We start from the raw sequence: 19,903 nt of genomic DNA on the forward strand, positions 1-19,903 counted from the left end.
ATCAAACGTGTGTGAACATCAAACACACCCGTGTGAGCATCAAACACGTGTGTGAACATCAAACACGTGTGTGAACATCAAAAACACGCGTGTGAGCATCAGACACGTGTGAGCATCAGACACACGCGTGTGAACATCAAACACGCGTGTGAGAATCAAACACACGAGCGTGTGAGCATCAAACACGCGTGTGAACATCAAACACACCCGTGTGAGCATCAGACACGCGTGTGACCATCAGAACCACGCGCGTGTGCGAGCGAGCGGTGCCACCAAGAGCCCAGCGTGCGCTTGTGCGACGGGCATGCGTGCACTTGTGCAAGGGTGTGCACGGGCGTGTGCTGCTTGCACGGCTGCAGCTGCAGGTGCGCACACACACACACACACTCGTGTGCACGGCTGCAGCTGCAGGTGAGCACACACACACACACTCGTGTGCATGGCTGCAGCTGCAGGTGAGCACACACGCACACACACACTGGTGTGCATGGCTGCAGCTGTACAGGTGAGCACACACACACTGGTGTGCACGGCTGCAGCTGCAGGTGAGCACACACACACTGGTGTGCATGGCTGCAGCTGTACAGGTGAGCACACACACACTGGTGTGCACGGCTGCAGCTGCAGGTGAGCACACACACACACACTCGTGTGCATGGCTGCAGCTGTACAGGTGAGCACACACGCACACACTGCTGTGCATGGCTGCAGCTGCAGGTGAGCACACACACACACATACGCTCGTGTGCTCACCTGCAGCTGTGCAGGTGAGCACACACACGCACACACTGGTGTGCATGGCTGCAGCTGTACAGGTGAGCACACACACACTGGTGTGCACGGCTGCAGCTGCAGGTGAGCACACACACACACACACTCGTGTGCATGGCTGCAGCTGCAGGTGAGCACACACACGCTCGTGTGCATGGCTGCAGCTGTGCAGGTGCCGGGGATGGGAACGCGCGGTGCCCCCGGGCCGGGCTGAGCACGGACACGCTCATCACACCCACGGGGCCGCAAATGGCTTCTGCTGGGCTCACAGAGCGCTGGGGGGGCACAGAGCGGTGAGGAGAGCGTGGGGAGGGGAAAGGGTTCCGGAGAGCTCTGCAGGGTCCGCAAGGGGCTGTGCCCGTCCCACGGCGGCGGTCGGGGCTCCCTTGGTCGCACCCCGGGGCTCCCGGAGCGGATCTGTGGGCTCAGACCGCCACCTTCCGGGGAGCCACGGCCGGCTCCGAGGGTCACGGAGCCCCTCGGTCCCGCCATAGGGAAACTGGCGCAGGGCTGGGTGTCACCCCCTCCCCAGCCACCCCGCCCTCGTCACCGCGCCGTGTTTATTGTAGGTCCTATAGTAACGCCGCGGGATCCCTGCAGGGATCTCTCGTGGGCTGCTGCAGGAGCCCGTGTGGGGAAACTGAGGCAGGGAGACGCCACTCATCTCCATCACCCCCTCCACAACCCCTCCCTGGTGCCTCTAGCACGGTCTAGGTGAAAAAAATGCAAAATTCGGCAAAACGCACATCTATCCCACCAAGAGGCACCCCAAACTCTCACGTGTGAAGCGGGGGAGGGATGTTCAGCACTTCAACCAGGCTTGGTGCATCCCAGTCCTCCCAGTCCTCCCAGTATAACCCGGCAGAGGGCACCAGTAAGCCCAGTTTGTGGCCTTTTCTCCCCCCGTCCCCCCCCTTGCTGGCAGCAGGGGGAGGGTGGAGGAAGGGGAGGAGGAGGAGGAGGCGAAGGCCGGGTGCAGGGGGATTTAAGGGCTCGCGGTCCCCCCGGCCCGGCCTCCTCCTGCAGCCCAGAGGGACGTGGGTGTCGGGACCCAAGTTAGCGCGGGTACGTGTGTGACAGCCCCGGTAAGGACCCCCCGGGCCCCCGCTGCCATCCCGGGGGAGGGAGGGAGGGAGGGTCTCCGGGGAGCGAGGGGGCGTGCAGCCGAGGGGAGGTACCGTGGGGACACGGGCAAGTGGAGGGGACGTGGGTGTGCAACAGGGACACGGGCAAGTGCTGAGGACACGGGGGTGTCATGGGGACACGGGCATGTGATGGGAACGTGGATCCGCAACAGGGACACAGATGTGGTAGGGACACGAGTGTGCAGCAGGGACTTGGGTGTGCAACAGGGACACGAGTGTGCAGCAGGGACACGAGTGTGCAGCAGGGACTTGGGTGTGCAGCAGGGACACGGGTGTGCAGCAGGGACTTGAGCGTGCAGCAGGGACACGGGTGTGCAGCAGGGACACGGGTGTGTAACAGGGACACGAGTGTGCAGCAGGGACTTGGGTGTGTAACAGGGACACGGGTGTGCAGCAGGGACACGAGTGTGCAGCAGGGACACGGGTGTGCAGCAGGGACACGAGTGTGCAGCAGGGACTTGGGTGTGCAACAGGGACTTGGGTGTGCAACGGGGACTTGGGTGTGCAACGGGGACTTGGGTGTGCAACAGGGACTTGGGTGTGCAACAGGGATGTAGACGTGCAGCAGGGACACGAGCATGTGGTGGACACAGCGATTCGGGATGGGGATGCAGCAAGGACATGGGTGTGTGATGGGACGTGGTCATGTGGGACGTGGGTGTGCAACAGGGATCCAGGTGTGGGATGGGGATGGGGAAAGGAACTGGCTGGGGATCGGGACAGGGCTGTGCGCTGGGGACCTGGGGGTGCATTAGGGACACGGGCACACACGGGTGGGGTGTGTGGGGTGTGTGCTGGGGACACGGGGGTGTGATGGGATTGCAGACGTGCAGCGGAGACATGGACATGGGATGGGAACATGACAGGGACACATGATGGGGACCCACGAGAGGCACAAGCACGATGGGGACATGGGCATGGAAGGGGAACACACGTGATGGGGACATGGCCATGTGATGGGGACCCCGCTGTGCCACAGGGGCCGTGCCGGCTTTCTCCAGCTCGGGTTGGTGACAGTGAGGTGGTGCCTCATGGGACTGATGGCCAGGGGAGGCGGGGTGGGGCGGGGGTAAGTTGGCATGTCCCCAGGGAGTCAGATCGGTGACTGTGCAGGGAAGGGACATTTCTTTCCGTCCTCGCTTGGCTGACCCCGGGGCAAAGGTCTTTGTGGGGAAACTGAGGCACGAGCGGGTGCCACCCACCCCGCAGCTCTCTTCTGGCAGCACCCGCTCAGCGCCGCAGAATGAAGGTTCTGTTCGTCCTCCTCCTCGCCCAGCTCTGCCCAGCATCCCTGGTCCCGGGTAGGTGAGGTTTGGAAGGGCAGCACCCCAAAAGTGGGCGCTGTTGTGTGCTATGAGCCCGGTTCCCCTGCAGAGAGGGAGAAGGACCCCGAGTACTGGCGAAGGCAGGCACAGGAGACCCTGCGGAACGCGCTCCGGCTCCAGCGCCTCAACCAGAATGTGGCCAAGAACCTCATCCTGTTCCTGGGGGACGGTGAGATGGGAGGGGAGCACCCACCCCGGGGCGGGGGCACAGGGGCTGGCAGATACCGGGGGGTGATGAAGTGAACGCAGTAAAGTGGGCGCTGTGATGAACTGGGGCTTTGACACGTTGGATGTTGTGGAAAAAGAGGTGCTGTGCTGAGTTGTGTTCTGGGGTAAACTGGGTGCTGCAATGAACTGGATTTACAAAATAAATGGGTGCTATAGTAAATTGAGTTTACAGCAAACTGGGTGCTGGATAAACTGGATTTGCAAAAAAATATTGGTTGCTGCAATCAGGTTGGTTTGTGTTAAGTTGGGTGCTGGGGTTAACTGGGTGCTGGTATGAACTGAATTTAGAGTAAGTTGAGTGCTGCAATAAATTTGCTTTGCAATGAAATTGTGCGCTGGGGCAAACTGGGTTGCAATAAATTGGGTGCTGGCATAAACTGGGTGCTGCAATGAACTGAGATCACAGCAAACTGGGCACAGGGATAAACTGGATTGGCAAAGAACTGGGTAAATTGGTAAATTTACTCAGGTAAATTGGTTTTGCCATAATTTGGGCTCTGGGATAAACTGTGTGCTGGAATGAATTGGATTTGCAAAAAGCTGGGTGTTGCAATAAAGTGCGTTCTCTGATAAACTGGCTTTGCAATGAAAAGCGGCTGCTGGGATAAACTGGGAACTGGGATAAACTGGCTGCAAAATAATCTGGGATTGCAAAAAATTGGTGGCTCCGATAAAGTACGATAAAAGCGATGGGATAAACCGGGCGATGGGATAAACCGGGCGATGGGATAAACCGGGCGATGGGATAAACTGGGTGTGCAGTAACCTGAGATGAGCGGGGTTTGCATGGAGAGGGTTGTGCGAGGCTGAGGGTGTCCCGCAGGAATGGGCGTCTCCACGGTCACGGCCGCCCGCATCCTCAAAGGGCAGCTGCAGCACGGGCAGGGCGAGGAGAGCCTGCTGGAGATGGACAAATTCCCCTTCGTGGCCCTGGCCAAGGTGAGGCTCCCGGAGCGCCCACGGGGACGCGACACCGAGCGCAAGGTCACGGGCGGGCGGCATCGAGCGAGCTGAAATGAGGTCAGGGGCGGGCGAAGGGAGCTGGCTCCGGTGCCGCGGGCAGTGCCAGGGCCGCCCGTGGGAACGGGGAGGGCGGGCAGGAGGAGCCCGCCGGCTGCGGGACGCCACAGGACCCCCCTGCTTCTCCCAGGCTCGTTTTGCTGAACAAAACCTTTTAAAATAATAATTAAAGTCAGCAGCCACCTCCGTTTACCCCGTGGGGATGTTCGTGGCACTGGCTTCTATCTCCCTGCCAAAATACGGGCTGAAAAAAAGGCTAAAAGCAGCAAAATGCAGTGAGGGGAGGATGAGCCACCACGGTGGAGGGAGCGGGGGGTAAAACGGGGGGCAAAGGGCAAAAGAGAGGAGACACGGGTGGGATGGGGGTCTGGTGCAGGGAGGGACGGCCCAGGGTGGGAATGAGGGTGCTGATCACTACGGTGCTTTATCCATCTCCCACTTCCAGACCTACAACACCAATGCCCAGGTGCCCGACAGCGCAGGCACGGCCACCGCCTACCTCTGCGGCGTCAAAGCCAACGAGGGGACCCTGGGGGTCAGCGCCGGCGTCACCCGGGACCGCTGCAACACCACCAAGGGCCAGGAGGTGACCTCCATCCTCCGCTGGGCCAAGGAGGCAGGTGAGGGGCGGGCAGAGCCGGGCAGGAGGCCACGCCGGGGGTTTGGGGGCTGATCTCACCATTGTCCCCTGAATTGGTGGAGCAGGCAAGGCCGTGGGCATTGTCACCACCACGCGTGTGACCCACGCCACACCCAGCGCTGCCTACGCCCACTCTGCCAACCGCGACTGGTACTCAGACGGAGAGATGCCCCCGGATGCCCTGGAGGGTGGCTGCAAGGACATCGCCCGGCAGCTGGTGGAGAACATCCCTGAGATTGAGGTAGGGATGAGGACAGCAGGAATGTGCCCTAGAGTCAGTGGGGATGGGAGCAGGGCAGCCTGGGGTGAGGACAGGGCTGTGGATAGATGTGTGACCAGGACCACCAACAGCTGAAGAGCCACAGCTCCCAGGAGATGCTGGGCTGGAGCCACCCAGGGGTGCAGGGTCAGGACTGTGAGTGGATACAAGACAAGGACCACCCCACAAATGTGAGGCTGAGAGCACTCATGGGTGCAGGACCAGGATTGTGGGTAAATACGGGGCCAGGACCAGCAATGGGTGCAAAGTTGGGACCCCAGTGCGATGGTGGACTGGGACCACCCATGGGTGCAGAACCAGGACCACACAATGGGCACCAGATGTGGGCTCAGGACCACCCATGGGCACAGAGTTGGGACCACCATGGGTGGGGTACCAGCACTTTCAGGTGGACATGGCACCAGGACACTCAAACATAGGTCTGGGACCACGAGCACCAAGGACCAAGCCACAGACCCACAAATCTATCCTAACCTCCTCCTTTCCCATACTTCCCAGACTCAAAACTCTTCCTTTTACCCCCAGTTCTGCTCCCTGCTGTGGATTTATGCAGAAATTCAGCACTGTAAATAAATCTTCTTCTGTCCTTCAAAATAGCCCCAAAGCAAAACATCCCAGCCTGTTATTTAGCTCTTTAATAGCCTCTTTTGCTGTTTTGTTTTTTTTTTTCCCTTTAATATAATTTTAACTCTGTCCCAGGCTGGAAATAATTATATAGTGGGGAAAAGACTTTTCTTTCCCTTTTTTTTTTGTTAATAATTTTGGCGTTGGTGTTTTGCAGCTTTATAATTCACCTTCTAAGCAGAGAAAGGGGGAAAAAAATACAAAAAAACCATAAAATCTCTGCTAGGTTATAAATAACAGAGGCCAAATAAATCAGGCTCCAAAGCAAACAGGGAGAGCCACGGGATGGGGCTCCATTCCAGTGGGTTCATGTGGGGATCCCGATGTGGAGCATCCTTCCCACAGATGGGGGAAAAAAAAATACTCAAAAAGCCAAATCCCTGCTTGAAATGGTTATTTCTGTCCTCGGTTTTAATTAATAGGAAGAGATTCAGGGTTATTTTGGGCGAGGTGAAATTCCTCGGGTGTTTTTGCCCACAGTGCCAGGGCTTTCCTGGACATCCCATTCCGCCCCTTCAGGGTCTTCCCCCATTAAACCCCAGCTGGAGGGGGAAATTCAAAATAATTAAAAGCTATTTAAAACTACGTTTCCTCCCCTCTTTTGCAGGTGATCCTGGGTGGGGGGCGGAAATACATGTTCCCCAAAAATGTCAGTGATGTGGAATATCCCCACGAGGAGAAGCATCGGGGCACCCGCCTGGACGGCAGGAACCTCGTCCAGGCATGGCAGGAGGCCAAGCCCCGGGGCAAGGTGACAAGGGACTCTCTGGGGGTGGGGGTACACACACATCACCCCACTGGAACCCTACAGAGCCGTTCCTAGGGGATGGAATATTTGGGGGAGCATCTGGGGGGGGTGGCAGAGGCAATGGAAAGGTGACAATGCCCCTGCCCCCTGTCCCCAGGTTGCTGAGTACGTGTGGCACCGGCGAGGGCTCCTGGCGCTCAACCTCAGCCGCACCGACTTCCTGCTGGGTGAGTCCCTGCACCCAAGGGTGCCCTGGCAGCAGCTGGGTGCTTTAGGGGCACCCCTGTACTGTCCTAGGGTGCTGGGCCAGCTGCAGGTGCCAGTTATCCTCTCCAGGGTGCTGCTGCCCTGTCGTGGATGTGCCCCAAAGATGGTTCTGATCCCTTGGGGGTGCTGGATGATCCTGTAACGCCCCTGGGGATTCTGATATCCCAAAGGGATGCTGTTACATCCCCAAGGGTGGGGGTACCGCTGCCCCCAGGGGTGCTGGTACCTCCCAAAGAGGCAGCAATTTCCCAGGAAATGCTGGTGTCGCACCCTGGGGATGTTGGTGTGCCCTCGAGGATGTGCTGCTCACCAAGGACGATGTTACACCCCCAAGGATGCTGCTGCTCCCACCCTGGGACACGGCTCCCTCCTAGGGATGCAGCTCTTTTGTTAGCAGTGAAATTCCCATCCCATCTGGAATGTGGAATCCTGCCGGGCAGGAGGAAGGAAGGGCTGGGATTATCCCCGGGTTCTATCTAATCTTCCTGGATCCGGTGAAATGCTTGAGCCAGCACAAGGAGCAGGATTTGGCCCCCCCTTTTTCTTTTGGTGGGAAAAGGATGTGCCCAGCAGTGTCCCTGTCCCCAGGCCTCTTCGAGCCAGGGGACATGGTGTACGAGCTGGACAGGAACAACGAGACAGATCCATCCCTCAGCGAGATGGTGTCTGTGGCCATCAGGATACTCCAGAAAAATCCCCGGGGGTTCTTCCTCCTGGTTGAAGGTGGGAGTTCATGGGGGTGCAAAAATAGGGGATAAAAGAGGGTGATGAGGGTGCAAAAGAGGCTGCAGAAAGGTGGGGAATTGGACAAAGGGGAGGTACAAAAAGTGAGGACTGCACCCTGCAAAAGGAGGGGAAGTTGAGTGATGGAAGAACAAAAATGGGGGTTAAGGGTGATGGCGCAAAAAGGGAGAATAATGGGGAGATGGGAGTGCAAAAAAAGGGGATGAGGAGGAAGGATAAGGGGGTGGTGGGGGGGACACAAATGACAGGTAAAGGGGATATGGGGGAATGCAAAAAGAGAGGTAACAGGGACAATGAAGGGGCAAAAAGGGAAAAAGGGGTGAAGGTGGAATGCTAAAACAGATTAAGGGTAGGGGGATAAAAAGGAAGAATAAAAGAGCTGATGGGAGTGCAAAAGGGAGGATGTGGAATGTAGAAAGGGGGGATAAATAGGGGATTAAAGATGGGGAGATGCAGAAAGGGAATAAAGGGGAGTGTGAGGCTGGGAAGAGGAAGGGAGGGCAATACCGAGCAGCGCTGGGCTCCGCAGGCGGCCGCATCGACCACGGGCACCACGAGGGGAAGGCAAAGCAGGCGCTGCACGAGGCCGTGGAGCTGGACAGGGCCATTGGGCTGGCCACACGCCTCACGTCCACCCAGGACACACTCAGCGTCGTCACCGCTGACCACTCGCACGTCTTCACCTTTGGTGGCTACACCCCCCGCGGGAACCCCATCTTTGGTGAGCTCTGCCCGGCCACGGTGCCGGGGACAGCTTGGGGACAGCTTGGGGACACCCTGGGGAGAGCTTGGGGACAGCTTGGGGACACCCTGGGGACACCCTGGGGGGATTCCATCCCGGTGACTGTGCCACACCACCAGGCCTGGCCCCGATGCAGAGCGATGTGGATCGCAAACCCTTCACCTCCATCCTCTACGGCAACGGCCCTGGCTATAAAATCGTGGCAGGCGAGCGAGAAAACGTCTCTGCCGTGGATTTTGGTGAGCGTGTTTTAGGCCAAAACCCCTTAAAATCGTCCCAACTTGGCTAAAATGAGCTGGGTTCTTACACGATTCTCACCTGTGCTGTTTACCCCAGCACACGCCGACTACCAGGCGCAGTCAGCCGTGCCGCTCCGGCAGGAGACCCACGGTGGCGAGGACGTGGCCGTGTTCGCCCGCGGGCCCATGGCCCACCTGCTGCACGGGGTCCACGAGCAGAACTACATCCCCCACGCCATGGCCTACGCCGCCTGCATCGGCTCCAACCGAGGCCACTGCAACGCTGCCACCCGCCCTGCCACCCCCCTGCTCCTGCCCTTCTTCAGCCTTCTCCTCCTCCTCTTCTGCTAAAGTGCCTCTTGCAAATCACCAAGGGGGATTTATTTTTAATTCATCCCCCCTTTTTATTTTTTTGTGGACAGCAGCGCCCGGGAAAGAGAGAGAGAACAGAGAGACTCAGCGGAGCTAAAGCAGCCGCTGGCGGTTTGGTGCTGGGAGCTGCCTCTGTAAATACATGGTTCCTTCCCTATAATTAGCAACGTTCCCTGGCCTATCCCAAACCCACCGCAGGATTGGGGATGGCAGCTGGAGCCTCGGCGGATAAAACCCCCTCTTTGAGCGAAATGCGATGGGGCTGGGTCCCAAAATGCCTCTGCGGTCCCTTGGCTGAGGACTGACCCTGGTGCCCAACTCGTCACATGTGTGGGGAGCCAGAGACCACACGAAGATGGGAAAAAAAATTAACTCATCGGGTTAATTTGTCCCTAAACTTGGGTTTTGTTGTCTCCTCAGTGATTTACTTTGTTTTATAATTCTTTGGGTTAAAGCAATTTGCTGCCCCGGGAGGGATTTGGGAAGGATTGGGGCTGGGGCTGTGGATGAGGGGCGAACGGGATGTAAGGGGTGGGAGGCCCTGGGACACGCCCCCTTCATTAGGGTGAGTTAATTAGGGGGTAATTTTAGTAGGTGGGGTCGCAAGGGGAAAGGGGTTTGTGCAGCTGGAAGGGTGCTGTGAGCGTGAGGGTTGGGCAGGGACAGCGACCCTGGGTGTGCAAAGGGTGCAGGGAGTGGGCAAATGTCACTGTGCTTGTGCCAATGTCACCGTGCCAGTGGGTGCTGTGCCTTGCACATGCAAACGTGACAGTGCCAGCGTCACTGTGCACCTGCAGACACGGCCTGAGCTCAGCACAAAGCGCCCTGAGTGTGCAAATGTCCCCTTGCACACGAGAATTTCACTGAGATGTCACGGTGGGTAGTGCCCTGCGTGTGCAAATGTCACCATGCTGGTGCAAATGGCTCCGCACGGATGTCACTGTGCTCGAACTCCCCTTTCCACAAGGTACAAAAGCCACTGTCCCTGAGTCATCATGCCCGTCCATACAGTGAAAATGTACAGTGCAAACACGTGCCCAGGTCACTGTGCTTGTGCAAATTATCCCTGGTACGTGCACAAGTCCCTGTGCACCCACAAAAGCCCCACGGTGCCCATGAGTGCAAATGCCTGGGAAAACACTGCCTCCCCCAAACCTTCCAAAACGCCCCGAAACACCCTCCCTGGTTTTTCATACTCACTCACCAGTTTTATAATTGAAAATCCAGTTCCTCATTAACCAGGATCCCTCCGAGCAGGTGCCCCCGGCAGGGCTGGCTTTGAGGGGGCTCTGCCCCCACCTTTGCCCCCTCCCGGCATTGCCGGACCCGGCTGCTGGCACTTCCCAGAGTTCGGGCAGCCCCGAGCTATGTTTAACCACTCCCGGGGTGCCGAGTGGTTTTGGGGGATTCAGGGGGGTGGGAACCACTTTTCCTTGGCCAGGGGGTTGACAGGATGCCAGCGGCCACCGGGGCCGTGGCCAAATGCCACTCCTGACACCAGGCTGACCAGCAGAGCCGAAAGGGGCACTTTGGGGGGGGAGGCAACGCCTTGGGGTACTCAGAGCATCCCAAAACCAGGGACCATCAAAGAAAGGCTTTGCTCAGCCTAGCTGCAGTGAAACCCAACATTTGGAAAATGACCCCCCAAAATTAGAGTTTTTAGAGCCCCCACTGATGTTTTGGGACCCCCTAGATATTGGAGACCTCCCCCACTGTAGCGATAAATAAACTTTTATTTTATACAGGACTCACGGGAAACACAAACACAGTTTGGGAGGGTGTGAAAAAATATTCCTCCCCCTCCCCGCAATTCCAGCCTCTGGCCCATTCCAGAACTTTCTTCCCTTATAATAAAGGGGGGGGAGGGGGAGCTCCACTTTGGGGTTACCCTGGATTTGAGTCCCTTCTCTTTTGGGGGGGAGGGAGTGATGCTGGGGTTGGACCCACTCTTCCTTTTGAGGTCACAGCAAAGGGGGGGCCCCTTTGTAGTGCATCACCCCCTCACCCAAGGGGTTTTTGGGGTGACAGAGATTGTCTGGAGGGGGGCACATCCCAATTTTTTGGGGGGGTCTCCCCAAATCCTGCACCGGGGATGATGGCTTCAGCTCCTGGCACGGGGGTGGCACACAGAGGGGGCGAAGCGGTGACACCCCCGTGGGTAGGGGGGGTGACTATGAGCCCTGTGGGAGGGACATCAGTGGGGGCACCCCAGTGTGGGCACCCCCATACTGCACTGGTGGAGGGGGGAGAGCCTCACCGGATTAGGGGGGGGCTGCTCCAGCTGGATTTTGATCTCAGGGCAGGGGGGGTCAGGCGGGCAACGGCCTGGGAGAAAGGGGGGGGGAACATGAGCACCCCGAGGGGTCCCCCAGCCCCGCGGCGCCCCGAGCCGGGGGTGCTGGGCTACCTGGGGGGGTTCCGGGGGGGTCATCTGGCCAGGGAGTGTCAGTGAAGGCGTCGCGGTGGCTCCCCGAGGGCGAGCGGCTCTCCTGAGGGGGCGTGGGGGGTCACGGGGGTGTTGCCCACCCCGGGCTGCCCCCCCGGACCCCCCGCCCGGGCTCCCCGTACCCGTCCGGGCTCGCCCGGCTCCTCCGCGGCGCTGCCGAAGCTGCTGGCGCTGGAGGAGGAGCGGGAGAAATCCGGCGCCTCTGGCTTCTCGGCCCTGCCAGGGACAGTCCCCACGGCCAGGGACAGTCCCCAAGGCCACAACAGGCTGGCACCTCGCCTCGTGGCCACCACCGCGGCCCGCTGCGATGTTATGCTGGCCCCGGGACACCCTGTCCCCACACCACCCCGACCAGGACACTGCATCCTCATGTCACCCTGCGCCCTGTCCCCACCCCGTGCCATCCCTGGGAGGTCCCGGCCCCATGCAATCCTGTCCCCATGCCTCTTGTCATCATACCAACCTGTGTCCGTGCCATGTGTCCCTGTGCCACCCCAGGCGGTGTCACCCTGTCCTTGAGCTACACCATCCCAGTGTCCTCCACTCCCCTGTCACCCTGGTGTCACCCTGTCCCCGTGTCACCTCGCCTTGAAGTCACCTCGTACCGGTGCCACCCTGTCCCCCTGCCACAGCATCCCAGTGCCTTCCAGTCCCCATGGACTCCCTCCCCAGTGCCACCCCAGCCCAGTGCCCTTCTCTCCCCGTGTCCCCGATCCTGGTGGCAGCTGCGGGACCTGTCGGGGTTCCGGCGGCTCTCGGGGGAGCTGTGTGTGGAGCTGGAGCCGTCGGCGGCTGCGGGGCCGTCCCTGCGGGGAGACGACGGCAGTGAGGGGACAGCGGGAGGGGACAGCGGGAGGGGACAGCGGGAGGGGACAGCGGGAGGGGACAGCGGCGGGGCCGGTACCGGCGCTCACCTGCCGGCCGGCGCCTCCTGGATGCTCTCGATGCCGATGGCGCTGGAGCGGCGGGAGCCGAGGGGGCCGGGCCGCCGCCTCGAAGGGCTCTTGCCGGGCACCAGCAGCGCCTGCGGGGCGCCGTTAACCGGGGGGACACCGGGAACCGGGGGGACACCGACCGGGGACAGCGAGGTACCCACCTCTTCCACCGAGCCCAGCCCGATGGCGCTGCCGCGGCGTCCCCGGCGGCTCCCGGGCACCAGCAGCGACTGGGGGCGGCAGCGCGTCAGTACCGGGGCCACGGGGAGCGGGAACCGGGAACCGGGGGGACCGCGGGGGGCGGAGCCAAGGACGGGGTGGGAGGGGCTTCGTGTGAGGGGCGGGGCGGGGAGCGGGACCTGGGCGGGGCTTATGCGATGTGGGGGCGTGGCCTAAGGGGTGTGGTTTGATGGGAAAGGGGAGGGGCTTGAGCGCACGGGACCGTTCCGGTCCATGAGGGGGCGTGGCCTGGGCTGGGCGCGGCCTCAGGAACGCGCCCGCAGATCGGCTGCGCGCGCAGGGGGCGGGGTCAGCGCAGAGGGGGCGTGTCTTGGGTGGGGGGACCCGGGGAGGGGACCCGGGGAGGGGACCCGGAGAGGGGACCCGGGGAAGGGGACCCGGCCCCGCAGGCGTCAGGGCGGGGCTGAGCCCCTCAGTGCTGCGTGCGGGCGTGTGCGGGGTGCGGGATCCCCGCGCCCCACCTTGAAGGACTCGAAGAAGCCCGGGGCGGCGCCGCCGTTGTCGGGGCGCTCGTCGTCGGGGCCGAGCCCCAGCATGGCCTGGCTGCGAGCCTGCAGCTCCTCGTGCAGCGTCTCCAGCAGCGCCGCCCGCGTCCGCTCCTGCGCACCAGCCCCGCACCGCTGCGCCCACGCGAACCCCGCACCCAGCCCCGCATCCAATCCCGCACCCAGCTCCGCTCCCAGCCCCGCATCCAACCCCGCATCCAATCCCGCTCCCAGCCCCGCACCCAGCCCCGCATCCAGCCCCGCACCCAGCCCCGCATCCAATCCCGCACCCAGCTCCGCTCCCGGCCCCGCACCCAGCCCCGCATCCAATCCCGCATCCAATCCCGCACCCGGCCCCGCACCCAGCCCCGCATCCAATCGCGCACCCAGCCCCGCTCCCAGCCCCGCATCCAATCCCGCTCCCAGCCCCGCACCGCTGCGCCCACGCGAACCCCGCACCCAGCCCCGCATCCAATCCCGCACCCAGCCCCGCACCGCTGCGCCCACGCCAGCCCCGCACCCGGCACCGCATCCAACCCCGCATCCAATCCCGCACCCATCCCGCACCCATCCCGTTCCCAATCCCGCTCCCATCCCGTTCCCAATCCCGCTCCCAATCCCGCTCCCATCCCGCTCCCAATCCCGCTCCCAATCCCGCTCCCATCCCGTTCCCAATCCCGCTCCCATCCCGCACCTCCAGCTTGGCGAACTTCTCTGCTCGGTAGCAGGCGTACTCGGCGTTGATGAGCTTGGTCAGCAGGAACTCCTGGAACTCGGGGCCCTGCGGAGTGGGGGCGGTCCTGGGTGGGTGCGTGGCTGGCTCGGTGTCACCAGGGACCCCCGGGGGGCTCCCAAGGGCTCTCACCTTCCTGAAGACGGCGGGGTCGGGCAGCGGCGGGCCGAAGAAGGGCACGTCGTCACGGGCGGTGACGGAGACCTGCGGCGGGTGTGGGGGTGACGGGGCACCCTGCGGGCCCCCAGGGGGACGGGGACACTGAGGCACGGGGGGGTACCTTGTAGAGGGTGCCCTGGGAGCCCCCCTGCTCCAGCTGCACCACCACGAAGGCGTGGAGGAAGTTGGAGGCGATCATGTCGGGGACGAACGGTGTGTTCTCGTCCTGGAAGACGATGGCCACGATATCGTTGCCGATGTGACGCTTCCGCTGCAGCTGTGGGGACAGGTGGGATGCGGAGGGACGTGGGGGCACACACCAGGACACGAGGGACAGAGGGTGGTCACACCGGGGGCATCAAGAGCAATGAAAGCCCCTGTGCCCCAGAGGTGCACCCTGGCACCCACAGATGCTCCACCAGCCCCCTGCATCCCACAGCTCCCCCCGGCACCCATAGGTGCCTTACCAGTCCTCTGCATCCCAAAGATGTTTCCCCACACCCATGAGTGCCCTGCTATCTCCCGAGCCCCACGGATGTCCACCCCCACCCACGGATGTCCCAGGGGTCCCCTCCATTCTGTGGGACATCCCACCAGCACCAGGACCACCTCCAACCCCCTGCTCTCAAGCACCCAAGCGTCCCCCCCGTTCCCCCTCCTTTCACCCCCCCAGCACCCACGGGTGCCCACCTGCTGGGCATCCCCCTCGGTGTAGGGCAGTTTGGTGGAGACGTGGAACATGATCTCCTTGTCACGGAAGTGGCAATAGACCGACTCGCTGCCTGTCTGTCCGTGGGTCACATCCAGCCCCCCTCGGAACCTGCGTGGGTGGGTGGGTGAGACGGGCACCCTGACCCTGTGGGTGCCCCCCTACCATCCCCTCACGCACCCCTTGAAGTCCCGCAGCTGCACCCGCTGACCCAGGACCTCGAGGAATTCGGCGAAGGCCGGGCTCTCCTCCGTGGTGCCGAAAAGCTCCTCCTCGGAGGTCTGCAGCGGGGTGGGGATGGGTGCCAGCACCCACCCACGGACCCCCCCCACCCAAACCCCCACCGGCCCCACCCTGTACCTGCCCCAGTTTTTGGTAGATGACCCCAAATTTGAAGTGGTTGCTGAGCACGTGCTCATCAAAGGCGAGGATGAGGCGGGATGCCTGCGGGGTGGGGGGCGTCAGAAGCTGGGGAGGGGCACCCATGGGTGCCCACGTGCCCCCTCCCTGCATCCCGTTCACCTTGGGATAGAGCACAGGGTAGAAGCGATCCACGTTCACGTCCTCGCACACCAGCTGTGGGAGGGAGGGGTGATGCTGTGGGGGGCCTGGGGCTGGGGGGCACCCATGGGTGCTGCTGGGGGGCGGGGTCGCACCCACCTTGGCCATCTGCACCACGTTGGGGAACTCGGCCAGGCAGGAGATGGGCACCACGTCATGCAGGGTGCGGGCACGGGTGCTGCGGAGCAAGGAGGGGGTCAGGGGGCCCCCCCCACCCCCGGCAGCTCCCACGGGTGCCTCCCACACCCTGCTCACCGCAGCAGCAGGTGGAGGTGCTCCTGCTCGTCGTACTTGAGCGAGAAGACGAGGTGTCCCAGCGCCGGGTCCAGGGAGTAGTAATTGAAGTGCTCCTGTGGGAAGGAGCCAAGCAGCCATGGCCGAGGGTGCTCATGCTGGGGGCACTCGTGCCGTGGGACACCCGGGCCCAGGAGCACCTGTACCCACAGGTACCACCTATGGGGCACCTACACCCAGGGAGCCACACACGCCTTGGGGTGTCCAGGTCCTCTGGACACACAAACCTATGGAGCCCCGTGTCCATGCAAACCTACGGAGAACCCATGTCTGTGGGCACCATGCCAGGGGCTCTCCTGCCCGTGGAGACCCAACACCCACCCCATGGAGCACCCGTGTCCACAAGCAGCCACGTGCCAAAGCACGTGTGTTTATGAGGTGTCCATGTCCTTCCGTTCCCATGGAGAACCCACCCCACGCACCCTTGTCATGGGGCAGCCGTGCCCAGGGCTACATCCATGGGCACCCATTTCCACCACCCATAGGGCTCCCATCTCCAGGGATACACACACCCACATCCACGAGCACCTGTGAACATGAGCACCCATCCATGGGGCTCCCATTCCCATGGACACCATGCCTACATCCATGAACACCTGAGCATGTGGTCTCCATGCTCCTGCCCATCCACAGCCGTGGGATATCCCCCCACCCCAGGCCCCAGGGCCTCACCTTGCCCAGGAAGTGCTTGCGGTAGATCTTGGCCGTGTGGTTGCCCTCCAGCTTCGCCCGGGTGCCAGGTGCCGGAGTGGGGGGCGATTCAGGGGCCCCGCTCAGCTGGTGGTTGGTGCCCTCAATCCAGTAACCCCCGAACTGCGGCAGGAGGATGAGGGGGAACGGCCCCTCCCGGCCCAGCACCTGCACCCACAGCCACGGTGGGTGCTTTGGGCACCCAGCCACCAACCCACCCAGCCAGCCACCGCCCCTCGCAGCCCTCCCCGGAGAGGGGTGGGTGCTCTACCTCATGCACGCTGGGGTAGGGGATGTAATCCTCCTCCGTCTGCAAGGCAAGGGGTGGTGACAGCCACGCTGGCACCCACGGGTGGTAGGATGGGCCATGCCCATGGTGGCACCCCACGGGTGCCCCCACCCCAACACCTACCTTGAGTGGTGGGGGGATGGCATGGCGCTGCTGGGCCATCCTGCTGCTCTGGGGAGAGAGGGGCTGTGGGTGCCTGTCTCCCTGCCCTGGGGCGGGCATCCTTGGGTGGGGGGAATCCATGGGTGCTTACCTCGGGGTTGGGACGTGCTGCTGGCTGGAGATGAGTCTAGGTGGTGTGTGGGGGTCCAGGGGGGCCCATGGCGCTTCCTGGGGGAGAGGAGAGCTCCCCCACAGCCCCTCTCCAGGATGCCCGGCCAGCAGCCTTACCCCTGGAGCCAGCTGATGGCAGCGAGCCAGGTGTCACCCCGCCGGTGCCAGGGCCAGCGGAGCGGGGTCACCCCCTGGGGGCACTGAGACCCCCCCAAACCCAACCTGGGGACTCTGAGACCCCCCAAACCCAACCTGGGGGCACTGAGACCCCCCCCAGACCCAACCTGGGGGCACTGACACCCCCCCAAACCCAACCTGGGGGCACTGAGACCCCCCAGACCCAACCTGGGGGTACTGAGACCCCCCAGACCCAACCTGAGGGCACTGAGACCCCCCAGACCCAACCTGGGGCCTCTGAGACCCCCCCCAAACCCAACCTGGGGCCTCTGAGACCCCCCAAACCCAACCTGGGGGCACTGAGACCCCCCAAACCCAACCTGGGGGCACTGAGACCCCCCCAAACCCAACCTGAGGGCACTGAGACCCCCCAAACCCAACCTGAGGGCACTGAGACCCCCCAAACCCAACCTGGGGCACTGAGACCCCCCCAAACCCAACCTGGGGGCACTGAGACCCCCCAGACCCAACCTGGGGGCACTGAGACCCCCCAAACCCAACCTGGGGGCACTGAGACCCCCCAAACCCAACCTGGGGCACTGAGACCTCCCCAAACCCAACCTGGGGCCTCTGAGACCCCCCAAACCCAACCTGGGGGTACTGAGACCCCCAAACCCAACCTGGGGGCTCTGAGACCCCCCAGACCCAACCCCGCCCCGAAGGGCGCCCTCTGCCGGCGGGAGGCGGCGGCGCGGGGCAGCACCACGGACAGCGCCGGGACCCCGCAAAAGTGTCCCCAACCCCGCCGAGTGTCCCCAACCCCGCCGAGTGTCCCCAACCCCGCAGTGTCCCCAACCCCGCAAAAGTGTCCCCAACCCCGCAAAAGTGTCCCCGACCCCGCCAAGCGTCACCGACCCCGCCAAGCGTCACCGACCCCGCCGAGTGTCCCCGACCCCGCCGAGTGTCCCCGACCTCGCCGAGTGTCCCCGACCCCGCCGAGTGTCACCCACTCCGTGCCCGTGTCACCCACCCCGTGAGATGTGATCGTGTCCGCGCCAGTGCCACCGACCCCGTGCCAGTGCCACCCTCCCCATGAAAGTGTCACTGACCCCGAGCCGGTGCCACCAGCCCCGTGCCCAGGGTCTGTCCCCGTGCAAGTACGATCATTGCCGTGCCAGTGTCACCGGCCCCACGCCAGTGTCACCAGCCCCGTGCAAATGTCGCTCTCTCTGTGGCAATGTGACCATTCTCGTGCAAACGCCACCGTCCCCATGCCAATGGCACTGTCCCCATCAAACACACCCCGGTGCAAATGTGACCCGGCCCTGTGCAAACACAATGACGCGCGAGTGTGTCCCTGGTGCAAAAGGGACCCTCGTGCAAATGTCACCGTCCCTGGGCAAACACGGCACCGGTGCAAACGAGCCCCGTTCCTGTGCAAAGACAGCCCCGGTGCAGGTGTGACCCGGCCCTGGGCAAACACGGCACCGGTGCAAACACAGGCACAGCCAAGCACAGCCCCGGTGCAGGTGCGACCCGTCCCCGTGCAAGTGCGACCCGCCGGTGTCCCCGTGCCAATGCGACATTGCCATCCGTCCCCGTGCAATCGCGACCCTTCCCTGGGCCGCAGCGTGACCCCGCCGGGCTGGGGGCGGCCCTGGGGGGGCTCCCCTATCGCTCCCCACACCCCACATCCACGGCGGGAGGGTGGGGGGAGCACCGGGGGGGATGTTCTAAATGTGGGGGCCAGACTGGGGGCTTGGGGAGGGGGAGATTTGGTTTGGGGTGACACGGGAGCCAGACTGGGGAGACTGAAACAGGGGGAGCAGATGATGTGGGGCAGAAGAGGGGGGCAGGTTTGGGGGGGGGGGGCAAGTTATAGGGGCAATCATGGAGAAGACATTTGGGGGGAACCGGCTGAGGGCCCAATGGGGGACCCCCCCCTCCCTCCCCAACCCGGGTCTCTTTCCCCAGGCCCGGAGCATCTTCCCCCCCCCATCCCCTCCCCCGGTACCGGCAGCGGTGAAGGTCACGGGCGGACGGACCCCCCGGTGCTGCGGTGGGGACGAGGGGACATCCCCGGAGGGCTGTCCCCGGGGGGAGCGCGGTGCCCGGTCCCCGCAGGGCGGCACTTACCGGGGGCGGCGGTCCCGGAGCGGGGCCGGTACCGAGCGGAGCCGAGCGGGGCCCGGCGCTCGCTGCCACCGCGCAGCGTCACGTGCGGCGGGGCGGGGCGGCCCCTCCGGGGGCGGCGGGACCGGCACCGGTACCGGGAACCGGGCACCGCACCAGGGAACGGGCACCGGTACCGGGAACCGGGCACCGCACCAGGGAACGGGCACCGGGACCGGGAACCGGGCACGGCACCAGGGACCGGGCACCGGGACCGGGAACCGGGCACCGCACCAGGGACCGGGCACCGGGACCGGGAACCGGGCACCGCACCAGGGAACGGGCACCGGTACCGGGAACCGGGCACCGCACCAGGGACCGGGCACCGGGAACCGGGCACCGCACCAGGGAACGGGCACCGGGACCGGGACCCGGAACTGGGGATCCCCCTCCCTGTCCCCGGTGTCACCCCCCGAGACCCCCCGGGTGTCCCCGCAGAGCCGCGGGTCCCCCGGACATCTCCAGCTCCCACCCGCGGTTGGTACCCGGCTGCCATCACCCACCTCTCCCCCCAAATTCGGCTCATGGGGCTCCCCCCGCATCTCTCCCTGGGACCCAGAGCTGGATCCCCCCTTCCCCAGCCCTGGCTCTCGGCAGACCCCATTCATCCACAACCCCATCCCTGGTACTCAGGGACCCCCATCCCTGTCCCCTC

At 63.2% G+C, this 19,903-nt stretch overlaps 2 protein-coding genes across 6 annotated transcripts; one reads left to right on the forward strand and one right to left on the reverse strand.

The window, feature by feature from the left end:
* Positions 1-1,699: 1,699 nt before the first annotated feature.
* Positions 1,700-9,558, forward strand: ALPL (alkaline phosphatase, biomineralization associated). Of its 2 annotated transcripts, none has more exons than XM_058855057.1 (12): positions 1,700-1,836; positions 3,126-3,217; positions 3,291-3,410; positions 4,293-4,408; positions 4,935-5,109; positions 5,195-5,370; positions 6,641-6,784; positions 6,939-7,008; positions 7,637-7,771; positions 8,322-8,513; positions 8,654-8,773; positions 8,871-9,558. In XM_058855057.1, the coding sequence occupies exons 2-12, from the start codon at positions 3,160-3,162 to the stop codon at positions 9,122-9,124; spliced, it is 1,560 nt and encodes a 519-aa protein (XP_058711040.1). In that variant the 5' UTR covers positions 1,700-1,836; positions 3,126-3,159; the 3' UTR covers positions 9,125-9,558. The 2 variants fall into 2 exon arrangements, with proteins under 2 accessions (XP_058711040.1, XP_058711039.1); XM_058855056.1 differs by having other exon boundaries at positions 1,715-1,856.
* Positions 9,559-9,691: 133 nt separating this feature from the next.
* On the reverse strand, positions 9,692-19,297 carry RAP1GAP (RAP1 GTPase activating protein). 4 transcript variants are annotated; one of them, XM_058855053.1, is made up of 21 exons: positions 19,213-19,297; positions 16,940-17,016; positions 16,810-16,852; positions 16,669-16,707; positions 16,380-16,565; positions 15,669-15,763; positions 15,513-15,591; positions 15,375-15,428; positions 15,213-15,296; positions 15,033-15,133; positions 14,834-14,963; positions 14,265-14,420; positions 14,117-14,188; positions 13,946-14,032; positions 13,228-13,365; positions 12,688-12,756; positions 12,506-12,615; positions 12,326-12,397; positions 11,714-11,807; positions 11,553-11,634; positions 9,692-11,470 (listed from the first exon to the last, which is right to left on the reverse strand). In XM_058855053.1, exons 3-21 carry the CDS (start codon positions 16,846-16,848, stop codon positions 11,340-11,342), a joined length of 1,818 nt encoding a protein of 605 aa, XP_058711036.1. In that variant the 5' UTR covers positions 16,849-16,852; positions 16,940-17,016; positions 19,213-19,297; the 3' UTR covers positions 9,692-11,339. The 4 variants fall into 4 exon arrangements, with proteins under 4 accessions (XP_058711036.1, XP_058711035.1, XP_058711037.1 ...); XM_058855052.1 differs by having other exon boundaries at positions 16,810-16,857; positions 19,213-19,296; XM_058855054.1 differs by lacking the exon at positions 19,213-19,297 and having other exon boundaries at positions 9,692-11,325; positions 11,403-11,470; positions 16,810-16,857; positions 16,940-17,090.
* Between the last annotated feature and the right edge of the window lie 606 nt (positions 19,298-19,903).

Source organism: Poecile atricapillus, chromosome 22 (genome assembly GCF_030490865.1).
Source record: "Poecile atricapillus isolate bPoeAtr1 chromosome 22, bPoeAtr1.hap1, whole genome shotgun sequence".
Lineage (NCBI taxonomy): Eukaryota > Metazoa > Chordata > Aves > Passeriformes > Paridae > Poecile > Poecile atricapillus.

Excerpts from the sequence above, each read along its gene's own strand:
- ALPL (XM_058855057.1), top strand. The coding sequence starts at position 3,160 with ATGAAGGTTCTGTTCGTCCTCCTCCTCGCCCAGCTCTGCCCAGCATCC. Across the intron at positions 3,218-3,290 it reads CCCAGCATCCCTGGTCCCGG|AGAGGGAGAAGGACCCCGAG; the intron begins GTAGGTGAGGTT and ends GTTCCCCTGCAG. Across the intron at positions 4,409-4,934 it reads CCTTCGTGGCCCTGGCCAAG|ACCTACAACACCAATGCCCA; the intron begins GTGAGGCTCCCG and ends TCCCACTTCCAG.
- RAP1GAP (XM_058855053.1), bottom strand. The coding sequence starts at position 16,848 with ATGGCCCAGCAGCGCCATGCCATCCCCCCACCACTCAAG. Across the intron at positions 14,964-15,032 it reads CAGCTGCGGGACTTCAAGGG|GTTCCGAGGGGGGCTGGATG; the intron begins GTGCGTGAGGGG and ends CCACCCACGCAG. Across the intron at positions 12,398-12,505 it reads CAGGAGGCGCCGGCCGGCAG|GGACGGCCCCGCAGCCGCCG; the intron begins GTGAGCGCCGGT and ends GTCTCCCCGCAG.